General features: G+C 42.4%; 1 protein-coding gene across 4 annotated transcripts in view; it reads right to left on the bottom strand.

Annotated features, from left to right (window-relative positions):
* Positions 1-12,516, bottom strand: part of ppef2 (protein phosphatase with EF-hand domain 2) — a 56,998-nt gene that overhangs the window by 11,935 nt on the left and 32,547 nt on the right. For 3 of the 4 annotated variants that reach the window (XM_033024564.1, XM_033024573.1, XM_033024590.1), the window contains 7 exons: positions 8,909-9,026; positions 8,151-8,197; positions 5,750-5,916; positions 4,619-4,655; positions 4,366-4,515; positions 3,291-3,641; positions 1,562-1,747 (listed from right to left, as the gene is read on the bottom strand). In XM_033024564.1, the coding sequence (XP_032880455.1) occupies positions 1,562-1,747; positions 3,291-3,641; positions 4,366-4,515; positions 4,619-4,655; positions 5,750-5,916; positions 8,151-8,197; positions 8,909-9,026 (1,056 nt within the window). The remainder of the gene's footprint in view (positions 1-1,561; positions 1,748-3,290; positions 3,642-4,365; positions 4,516-4,618; positions 4,656-5,749; positions 5,917-8,150; positions 8,198-8,908; positions 9,027-12,516) is intronic. The other variant, XM_033024581.1, reaches the window with a different exon arrangement.

The raw sequence follows: 12,516 nt of genomic DNA, 5'->3' as shown, positions 1-12,516 counted from the left end.
TACCTAAAACTTCCCTCATTCATTTTTCATTTATATGCTTGTTCTAGTTTATTTTGTGCAGTGTCCCAGCATGACGTGTTGTTCCTTGATCATTTTGATCCTGACGGTATTGTAAGTGGTCAAGATCAGAACCCATTAGTTATGAACTGGCGGGACTGTGATAGTACACAAAAATGCTGGAGAAACTCAGCGGGTGCAGCAGCATCTATGGAGCGAAGGAGATAGGCAACGTTTCGGGCTGCCCGAAACGTTGCCTATCTCCTTCGCTCCATAGATGCTGCTGCACCCGCTGAGTTTCTCCAGCATTTTTGTGTCCCTTCGATTTTCCAGCATCTGTAGTTCCTTCTTGATTTAAATCTTTTTATTTGAATTTCACAGCAATTTGCATACATACAATGATAACAGACAGTGACAGTCAAGGCATAATTGTGCAACAGTATGTAAGCGACGCTCAAAGCCCTTCAACCCACCCGAATCAGGTCGGAACCAAACGGGGACAAACAACACTCACATACATACACATCCACACAAATATGGTAAGATAAACAAAACAAAAAGTAGTAAAAAAATTAAAATAAATTTAAAAAAAGGGGTCACTAATAACAGTAAATAAGTAAGTAATTAAATAAATAAGTGTGGGGAGGGGGGGGGGGGGTTAAGGGGAGAGCAGCTGCAGTAGAGCAGTACAATGGTGGAGAGCACTCAGTCCTCTTCCGAGTCCGGGGACAAGTTGAGAGAGTTAACAAGTTCCAAGAAAGGGTTCCATGTATCTAGGAATGCCTTTGAGAGAGAACCTAAGTTTTTCAAGCTTTAAATTGTAAAGCACCTCCTTAATCCAGCGGGTGTGTGTCGGGGGACAGGTGAGCCTCCAGTTAAGCAAGATCAGTCTCCGGGCTAACAAGGTTGTAAAAGCTAGAACCCGTTTCACCACAACAGAGAGGTTGGTGTTGGGAGGGGTACCGAAAATGGCTGACAGTGGGTTTGGAGGAATAGTCTGGCCGTAGGCTCTGCTTATCAAGTCGAAAGCACTCCTCCAAAAGGCTGCTAGCTTAGGGCAAGACCAAAACATATGGCTATGGTTGGCAGGAGATTGATTACATCTGTTGCAGGTGTCCCTAACAGCGGGGTCAATTCTAGATAATCTTGCATTTGTGTAGTGGACTTTGTGAAGGACTTTGCATTGGATTAGGCCATGACGGGCACATATGGAGGAAGAATGGATCAAATCCAAGGCAGAGTCCCATTGCTGGTCTGTTAGTTTCGTATTCAGCTCACCCTCCCCCGCAGCTTTTAATTGTAGTTCCTTCTTAAACACAGGACTGTGGTGGTGACGCATTATGACCAGCTTTACTTTGAGTGATGCAAGGAACTGCAGATGTTGGACTGAATAAGACACAAAGTGCTGGAGTAACTCAGTAGGTTAGGCAGCATCTCTGAAAGACATGGATAAGCGACTTTTCGGGTTGGGAACCTTCGTCACCCAAGCACTTTGTATCTTACTTTGAGATGGGCTGGCAGTGACGTTTCTTTTTCATTGGGCTTAATGGATGTGTGTTCATACCTTTTGGTTGTGACAATATTCGTAGCCCTCTTGTTTACACTCATGGGACCTGATCAGGAGCTGCAGATTGTGTTTGCGTAGAATCTTCTCTGTTACATCAGGTCCAAAGTAGCATCCACCTCCTCTGACTGAGTTTGTGATGCAGCCTTCCTGGTGCATCGGGTCACTCCATAAAATGTCCACGATCTCGAGAGAAGAAATAATGTTTTAAATCGCCAGATGAGCTGTCAAACCTGTTAAATGATTCTCAACCCCTTTTAACGTCCTTTCATCAGAGTTGTCCCAAATCCCAGGATTGCCTCCCCAACACTTTTATAGGAGTGTTGACAGCACAGGGATTGCCGTGGTTCAAGGTTCTCATGGGGCAACTGGGGATGAACAATGATTGAAAATTGTTCTTTGTGTTGTGCTGTTAAAAAAAACATTCATGTCTTTAAGCTGTAACTACAAAGCCAGAGAAGCCATTTGGCCCATCACCAGGCCTTCCACAATCCAGGAACACCTGCAATTTCACAATCTAGGACCAATTCAACAATCCCACTTATTAGCAATCGATGGTCTGGTGAAATGTATCTCAAACATCACATACATCCACAGGCAGTTTGCACATTCCGGTCCCACGCTGATGCAATAACTGCTTGGCCGATTACGGTAGAGCATCTTGGCCTGCATTTAAATCTACAAGCACACAGGTACACCACCACTTATGGAATCCTTTCTGATGTTGTGTCCTGGAAATAGACCTCACTTGTCACAGATCTAAATCCTGAAGTGCCTTGCCTGATACTATTGTGGGCGAATCTTCATTTGAAGAATTGCAGTGGTTCCAGAAAGTGGCTCACCAACATCTTCTCATATGAATAGACTGTGAATGCTGGCTTTGCCAGCAAGGTCAACACCTCACAACTATATATACATCTAAATAAACAAGGCAAATTATGTTTTTGAAAGCTCCCAATGAATACGTATTGCTTTTGAGATGTTAGGATTACTAATACATCTGTTATTGCAAACAGAACAAAATGACAATTTTAAAGTTAATGCAAAAAACATTTGAGAGCATCATTAAAATACAGACACTTCTCAGATTAATGTTGGAATGGTGAGCATGACAGCAAAGCAAAGCACTTCAACAAGCACCAGACACTGTTTAATATGCTCCCACCATTAGCCCAGTTGGAATATTGTTGAAATTGAGATAAACCAAATTCCAGTTTACCATCAAGATTTCTAATGTCCATTTTGAGGGTAAAGTATTACAAAGTAAGCTGAATGATCAGGTAATGTTCTTCCTGGCTGGTGTGGTGATGGTCGGAACTGAGTGCCAATGTCCTCTTTCAGCCGTTCCTGCACCAACCCAACAATTGGCCCGAAGCTGAGAGAGAGCATGGGGACAATATCCATTCTCAAGCCCAAATGGGTTGATCAAATTGCCACTAGAGATTGCAGGTGGGCACACCCCAACATTCACATCAGAATGTGGCCATAATGAATTTAGTGTTCCCATCTCGAAACAAATGGCAAGGCTGGTTCAGATGAAGGGGACCTTTCAAACCATCTGATTTAATGATCTAGTAAGCTGCTTTTTATTTACTGTCAAGTACTTTTTATGGAAACAATTATCTCTTCACTTCATAGGTTCTCACTTTAGAGTCACATAGTTCAATCATTCACTGATGCTAATCTATGACCAATTTGCATTTGCAAACATTTACGTGATGGGACTTACCTGCCTCCTTTCATGCTCATCTGAGTCTGAATCTGACCCAGTCAGTGACTTAGAATCTTCATACACGTTGCTGAAGCCTACTTGTCTACGGCATTTTTCTAATTCCTCATCGACCGAGCGATGCACTCGCTTCGTGATTTCTTTTTTCTTTACGGATAACGTGCTAGAACTCTTGCTCGTGTTGTTCGTGTGAGAATGAAGTCGAAGGACATCTGAGTCTGTATTCTTCTTTGGTGTTTGATTGAGCTTTACGTTATGCTCACTACCCTCACCACAGAGCTGCTCCTGCCCTGAAGCATGCTTGTGCCATTCAATTCTCCTTCTTCTAGGCGGCCTCAGGATTGAAACGTACTGTCAGAAGTGGATGAGTTTGTAATTAGAAAAAAACATTCTTCCAGTGTGTCTGCATCTTACCTTCTTTCTGCCTCTTTAGAAGTCTGCATTTGATGTGTCCCACCGAATAGTAACCGTTTACATTTAAAGTATTGAGCATAAATGGTATCAGTACAAACATTTTGGATACTGAACCACAAAGTGAGATTCTAATACAGATGGCCAAAAACATGAAAGATAGACACAAAATTCTGGAGTAACTCAGTGGGACAGGCAGCATCTCTGGAGAGAAGGAATGATTAGTTTTCAGTCTGAAGAAGGGTCTTGACCTGAAACGTCACCCATTCCTTCTAACCAGAGATGCGGCCTGTCCCGCTGAGATACTCCAGCTTTTTGTCTCTGATAGGTTTTAAGAGGTATCTCTGGTGAGCAAAAAGATCTTAAGGAGTTTGGAGAAGGAATTCTGGAGCAGGATCCAGATTAGCTGAGAACACCGCTACTAATGGCAGCGGTATGAAATTAGTGGATGTAAGGCGGCCAGAACTGCAGGAGAACAAAGATCCAGGTTTGAAGCCTGGTGGAGGTTCTAGGGACATGAAAGAGAGAGCTTTGTTGAAGGACTGATGCATTACAGTACATTTCAATAAAAATAATGCCGTTACAGAAAATAATACTCATATTCTTCACAAAATAAAATAAGGTGTTTTTGTTTAAAAGATGCAGCTCTTCAGTGTTATCTTACCTTGTGTCTGTCAATCTTGCGCAGAAAATTCAAATCTGTTGTTTCTGAAATGCCCCCATGTATAATCAACACCTTCTCATCTATAACAGTGGCTAAAGGCAACCAACTGAAAACACTCTGTAGTAATTTCAATATTCTACTTCCATGCACCTAAAACAATGATAGAAACGCATATAACGTAAAGCATTTGAGCTGCTATGATAACTTTATCAATGCTCTGCAGAAAAATCACAGGAACAATTCAAATATTTACCTGGTATTTTTGCATCACTTCCTTCGTGAAACCATATCTGAAAAAGTGAAATATTGCTATAATTGAAAGAAACGGATTTCAAGAAGTGGAAGGCTACTGGCAATATTTGTCCTATTTTCAACTACTCATTACCTACTTCAAATTGTTTGAAGCAATTTATAAACGGGATTGTAATCCCGTACACATGCCCATCTGTTCGAAGCAATTTATAAACGGGATTGTAATCCCGTACCCATACTCATCTGTTCGAAGCAATTTATAAACGGGATTGTAATCCCGCACCCATACCCATCTACGCCTTGTTGGATTGCACCCCGAGTAATAAAAACAGTTTGGAAACAACAGTGGGCCACAATCCCACTTTAATTCCATATCCCTTCATTCCCTTAATATCCAAATATCTACCATAGGTAACCCATGGGATTTATTAAATTACAAGTAGAGATTATTTGTGTTACTTGGAAAAAAAGTTAAATGGTAATTTGATACATTTTAGTAACTTGACAGGAATAGACAGGATAAATAGTAATAATTGTTTTCTCTGGTTTAGAAAGTTATTGACAAAGTGAAATTGGCCTTCCTGGGATTTGGAAGCAATGAAAGGCACTTTAATGAACTGTAAAACTGGAACAAATCTGCCAGGTAGGAAGTTAGAAATTACATTTTCATCCAAAGGGCTAGGAAACAGTGAATCCCTTTGGAAATAAAATGTGTTCCTTAACCTCTGTCGGAAATGAACTGGGGAAACCCAGGACCTTTAACAGACAATAGTGGTTCATATTTTCATTGCTTATTGACAACGTGTTGTAGAGTCCATTGGCTTTTTGCTCCTTATTTAAGTAACTATTATTCACATCTAGGCTTTGACACAGTAGTGTGTGATAGAGTATGTATGAAGCTCTATTAATGGGCTCAGTTCTCTTCTGCTCCTGTGCCTATGTATTGTTCCAAAGATGGTCACTAAATGGTGGTCAGGAAATGGAACACTGACTGAAACCACACAGCCCAGAAAAGCTCAATTGGTCTTGCAGACACTGCCAAGTCTTACTGCTCTGTTGGGTCAACAGATTCGCTGAAAACTCTTTACAGGGATCCAACATAACATTGCATGAATTTTTGTTGAGTTTGCACCTTAAATTGATGATATGATCTTCATGGTTTCCTCTGTTTAAGTAGACTCCTTTTGGATAGACGAGTAGAAAAGCAAACAAGATCAGCAGAATCTCTATGGAGTGCGTGCCTCTGTCGACATAGTCGCCATTAAAGACATACACCTTCTCTGGGGATGGAAGTCCATTCTGGTCAAGGGAAAAAGTTCAAATTAACAAAGAAAAATGTTACATCAATAACAATCGGTGTAGTAACACACAAGCTATTTATCACACAAACAGGTAATTCAAAAGTGGCATAATGTGCAAATGTTAAACCCCCATATTCAATTTCTTTAAATTGATATTGGCCTTTTCATACAAAATGTTCATCATTCCATACTAACAATTTATCTTCCTTCATCTCATGTTCAATACACTGAAGAAGGTATCAGTTATAATCCCCACTGTAATTATGTTCACTGGGGCCAAGGAAAGAGCGTTCCGGAGGTTGCAGGTGGTTGCTGGAGATTGCAGGTAGTGGAAGGTAAGACCGAAGTCGAAGCCGGTTGCGATGCTAGTTGAAGGTGGTTGCCGGAGGTTGCAGGTGGTTGCCGGAGGTTGCAGGTAGTGGAAGGTACGACCTTCCACTACCTGCAACCTCCGGCAACCACCTTTAACCAGCATCACAACCGGCTTCGACTAAAAAATTACTGATTTTTAAAACGGCAACCTATTTTTAGTCGCCACCAGTTTTGATTTTTTTTCGAAATAATCGCTGGAACATAGAAGAAGCGGAAACCACTTTCGACCATTAGGGAGACTGACCAAAACCTCCAGGAACCGCACGGAAACCTTGGGTGGGGCGCAAAGTCTCCAGAGGTTTCCGTTCAGGTTTCCTAAATGGGACAGGGACATAATGCAAGTTCATTGCTCCTTGAATGTGGTAGCACATATGGATAGGATATAAGAGATAGGATGTAATGTTGCAACTGTTCAAATCATTGCCTAGGCCACACTTGCAGTATTGTGTGCCGTTCTGGTTGCCACACTAGAGGAAGGATGTAGTTGCATTGGAGAAAGTGCAGAGGAAATTCACCAAGATGCCGCTTGGTTGGAGGACTTACGTTATGGGCAGAGATTAACTGTTTTTCGTTGGAACAAAAGGATGTTAAGGAAGTGACCTGATATGTATATAAGATTATGAGAGGCATAGATAGGGTAGATAGTCAAAATCATTTCCCCGTGGTACGGGAATAAAAAGCGATAAGGCGTAGTTTTAAGTTGCAAGGAAGGGATTTTCAAGGGGATCTGAAGGGTAAGGTTTATAGTATAGTATAGTATATATTTATTGTCATTTTCCTGAGTACTCACATACCCAGAGGAAACAAAAAAACGTTGCTCAACCAGTGTCCATTCAGTGTGCAGTAAAAAATAAATAGAAATAAAAATACATATATCATGAACAAATTAAACACTCTACTCTCTACTAAACATCAACAGGCGTTCCGATCGGCAGCGGCACCACAGTGGCTCTGCTGCAGTGTGTCCAGGTTGGTGGTTGGTGCGCGATACTTTGGCAGGGGGCAAAGTCCGTTTATCAGTCTTATAGCCTGCGGGAAGAAGCTGAGGAGCATCCTGCTGGTTTTGCAGCTAATGCTCCTGTACCTCTTCCCAGATGGCAGGATGGAGCATATGTGATGTGATGGGTGGTAGGGGTCTTTGATGATGGAGATGGCTCTGCTGATACATCTCTTCCTGTATATGTCCAGCAGGAAAGGGAGTGGAGCACCAATAATCTTGCTGGCGGTCTTCACAATCCTGTCTAGTTGGTATACATAGAGAGTAGTTTCTATCTGGAATGCACTGCCAGAGAAGTGGTGGAATCAGATACAATTACAATGTTTTAGACAGACACTTAAATAGATAAGGCATAGTATGACACTGGACCTATTGTAGGCTGACGGGATCAGTGTAAATGAGCAAATAGTTTGGCATGGTACTAGCTTGCCAAATGGCTCATTTCTGTTCCGCACAAGTCCATGACGCTTTGAGTCTCATGTTCAATTAGATGTGTGATAGGGAATCATTATATCAATTCAACAACACAAATACAAAATCTGTTGGAGTACTTAGTCGGAAGTGTATACTGTTAACATTGGGAGAAAAAGCTCATGAAAATCTCATTGTAATTTCACTCAGAAAAATGTAAATAAAATAATTCCTTTGGATGGTTCTGTAGTTGGGAATTTTATCAATTTTAAATTCAGTTATGATTTAGATGTTTTAATCCCAAATATAACTAAAGACTGATCAGGAAAAAAGGTATTAGTGGTGGGATAGATTCATATAGACTTCATTAAAATAATATTAAAGAATCATGCTGATTTTTAAATCAATGGCATGCATCAAGTACATTAGCAATCAGCTTTGAAATATCATACCTTGTAGAATATTAAAAATAAATCGTCCAATTTTCCATGTAAATCACCTGTGAATTCCACAGAAGAAGAAACAATTATTTGATTTTACATGATATTTGAACAGAAAAGAATAAATCCTTTCCAAAGTTTCATACCTTCTTTCCTTTCACTGGCAACTGACGATGTGAATTTCCAACATTTCCAACTTTAGGAGCTATATTTATATTTGACAAAAGGCTAAATTAACTTCTACGTAACTTGACAGTGGGGCTCTTCTCACAACCTAGACTCCAATGACACCAAGACTGGATGGTCAATGCATTGGCAGCCCAAGGCCCTAGCAAAGGGTAAAGAATGGGCAGCACAGTGACGCTGTGATACAGTTGCTGCCTCACAGCACTTGCAGCGCCGGAGACCCGGGTTCGATCCCGACTATTGGTGCTGTCCGTACAGAGTTTGTACATTCTCCCCGTGACCGCGTGGGTTTCCTCTGAGATCTTCGGTTTCCTCCCACACTCCAAAGACGTACAGGTATATAGGTAAATTGGCTTGGTAAATGTAAAAATTGTCCCTAGTGAGTGTAGAATAGTGTTAATATGCGGGGATCGCTGGTTGACACGGACCTGGTGGGTCGAAGGGCCGGTTTCTGCGCTGCATCTCTAAACTAAATTAAACTAAACTAAATTAAAGACAGAATGGCGATAAGGCAGGGATCGAGGCCCAAAATCACAAAAAAATGTAGTTCTCCCTTAAGTTGTGCAGTGGACATCACTGCTTACCACAAATGGTGATCTCTTCACTGTAGCAGGTAGAGACCTGGTTGATGTTTGGCAAATGCTCCAGATGTTTCCTGGTCTCATTCAGAAGTTGCAATACATAGCGAGCATGAAGTTGCTGCTGGGAGAAACGTCAGTGTTTTAGTGATTGCAGGGATACCTGGCAAAATGCACCATTATAAACAATTCACCGACAAAACGCAGGCACTTTCCTTCAGTCCCTAATCAAATATATTCTGTCACTCCTTATAGCTATCAACATGAAGCCTTGGGTTGAGTCTGTAACATCGGTCCTTGTGTTCTTAGTACAGAGTCTTCATGGGAAAAGGTATTTAGGAGACGGGACATACTCACACTCACACACAACAGATTCACACACACACACAACAGATTCACACACACACACACACACACACACACACACAGCAGATTCACACACATGCAGATGCACACACGCACACACACTCACATACACACACACAGAGCAGATTTGCGCACACTCTCACACGCACACACAGAGCAGATTTGCACACACTCTCACACGCACACACACACACACATACCAGACTCTCACATGAAGACACATCCTTGTGCAAATGAACACATTTAGCTTTTGCTGGAATTCAGCCATGATGTCTGTGCCAGGAACAGGGGGAAATGAAAATCCATTCCACCCTTTGAGCCTTTTCACCAAACACACACATCATGTGTGGATCAGTGACATAATTCCATTTATTTTCCTGTGCCCGAAATCCTTTAAAGGCCATCTTTTGTATAATTGACCTTTCATCTGTTACTGTTTGCAGAAGAAAGGGCCAAACCTCTGCCACACCGTGTGGAGGAAGTGTTGCATAATATCACCCTGGGAAGGCAGGCCAGGAAATTAGCAGACATTGTTTATTTTTATCCAACACTTGCTCTGCCATGAAGTTTTGAAAACTTCAATTAAAATTACGTGAAATTCTGTGAATATAATCCTAATTCTTTTTTTATGTTCCCTCGTTATATAACCCTTGGTAAATCTAAGCTGCATTCACCCCAAGCCCCAGAACTGCTCATATTAAACTATGGTGAAGACCACAACTTTCCCCTTCCCCTTGTATTCTAAAGGGGCTGTCCCACTTGGGGAACCCAATTGGCAAGTTTAGAAAAGTTTGAAAAAATGACATGTTGAAGACCTCCTTTGACTATGTTGGAGACTAGCTACGACTAACTTCGGGAAAATTGGACACCGGATAGTGCAGAGTGAAGACGACCTCTTTCGATCTCCTTCGACCTCTCTTCGACCTCCCTTCAACTATGATGAAGACTATCTACGACTATCTTCGACTACCTTCCACTACCCGTGATTACCCATGACTAACATGCCGACCTACTACGACCTACTACAACTAAACCTACGAGTAAAAAAAGTATCGATTTTTTCCATTGCGACCTTTTTTTACTCGCGGGCATTTTTTAACATATTGAAATAAATGCCGCGACCTAGCTGAGGCCTCGAGTACGCGGAGACCACTCTCGAGCATGGAGAGTTACGAAGACCTCCTACGACTCGTGTCGACCATGCTACGAGTATGAGTCGAGGGCAAACTCACCAGAACTCGTGGATTAGGTCAACCAGGTGGGACAGGCCCTTTAGCTCCTGAATACAAAGGCAAGCACGGCAATAGCCTTTTTGTTCCTGTTTATGATGTTATAATACTATGAATCTATATTAATTACTAGACTAAGTGGGACCCGTTGGGTCCCAGCATCAGACGGGAGGCCTGGTCCCCCAACGCAATATTTCACCACTCCACCAATTCCAATATTGGTGGCCAGTGGGGGGGCGGGGGGGGGGGCTTTCTGGAGCGCTAGTATAGGTGTTGTGGGCTGAAGGGACTGGTTTCCAGAGGGCTAGTATGGGCATTGTGGGCCGAATGGATTCTTGGGCTGGCGGCTCAGTCACCCAAGCCTGTTGTGCTGGCAGCTCACTCACTCATGGCTGGTGGGCTGGCAGTTGACTCACGGCTTTTCCTTGAAATTCCATTTCAAGCAGGGTGCAAGGCCACCAAATTCAAGTGCAGTTTCATACCATTTCAAGCAGGCTGCAAGGCCACTAAAGGCAGCGAATAGTGACCTCTCCCTCCTCCATCTTGGAGAGACTGAGCCACGCCCACACATCTAGGTGTTATAGTCCCTCCCACAAGAAGGGGCGTGGCCTTCATGGCATGATTGACAGGAGAGAGAATCTCAACATTTTTTAAACATTAATCACTCTTTTGTTTTTCATCGATGGGAAAAATCCTCAGCACCTGATGAGCGGAGGGGGACTCGGTAAGATAGTCAAAAATCACAGCCGTACGTGGTAGCGTTTTTTCTAAAATCAATATAAAGCGCAAACAGGAAGTGGTCAAGATTAGATTTTTAATTATATAGAAGGCAAGGCAACTTTAATTAGGCAAGGCAACTTTAATTAGGCAACACAGCTTTAGCATTTCCAAACCAAAGGCAACACAGCTTTAGCATTTCCAAACCAAAGGCAACACAGCTTTAGTATTTCCAAACTATATTTTCAAACCACATTAAGGGCACTGACAGGTCAGTAAAACCACTCACAGTTTAGTAGACATGTGTTCAGTGTTATTCACAGCTCAGACTCAGAGACGTGACCCTCTCGCTCCCCCATCTTGCAGAGACTGACTGAGGCACTCAACACTTCCGGGTTTTATAGTCCCTCAGGAAGGACGTGCCCTTCAGGAGAGAGAATCTCAACATTGTTTAAACACTAATAACGCTTTTATTTTTAATCGATGGGAAAAATCCTCTTGCCCTGTACAGCGGATGGGGACTCTGAGTAAGATGGCCAAAAATCACAGCCGTAAGTGACAGTGTTTTTTCTAAAATCAATATACAGAACAACAGGAAGTGCTCATCAGACTTTTAGTAATATAGATATAAAGATGCTGTAAAATGTGCATACACATCTGTACATGCAGGTCCACCACCAATTTTCCGTCACCCATGGTTCCAGAGCCTTTCTGGATTAGCCATTTTGACCAACAGAGGTTACTTCCTCTGCAATGTCGGCCTCAAAAGTCGGCTAGGTAAACAGATCTGCCGGCTCCAGCCGGGTCGGAGTTCCAGCGTCCCAGCAGCAAGGAGCAAATTTGACCCTTCAATTTGCTGCGGAAATCCCGAGATTCACAGCCTCACTCGGCCAATTATATTTTCGGCGAGACATCCGGGGGAGATTTCAACTGCACACTCGTAATTTTGCCTGGATTAAAGGAAATGCCAAAACACCAGTTGCTGGAAAATCGGTGGTGAACCTGTAGTATTGCATTTATGCACACAGCCATATAGAATAGTTGATGGAAACATAGAAACATAGAAAGTAGGTGAAGGAGTAGGGCAGTCGACCCTTTGAGCCAGAATCGCCATTCAATATGATCATCGCTGATCATCCAAAATCAGTACCCCATTCGTGCTTTCTCCCCAAATCCCTTGTTTCCGTTAGCCCTAAGAGCTCTATCTAATGGCCCTGTCTCACGGTGCGAGTCCACCCACGAGTGATCCCGAGTGAAAGAAAAAATCAAACTCGTGGTTGTCTACGAGATTCCAAGTTTATG

The sequence above is a fragment of the Amblyraja radiata genome, chromosome 1, assembly GCF_010909765.2.
Source record: "Amblyraja radiata isolate CabotCenter1 chromosome 1, sAmbRad1.1.pri, whole genome shotgun sequence".
Classification (NCBI taxonomy): domain Eukaryota; kingdom Metazoa; phylum Chordata; class Chondrichthyes; order Rajiformes; family Rajidae; genus Amblyraja; species Amblyraja radiata.
This window is presented reverse-complemented; position numbering and strand designations above follow the sequence as displayed.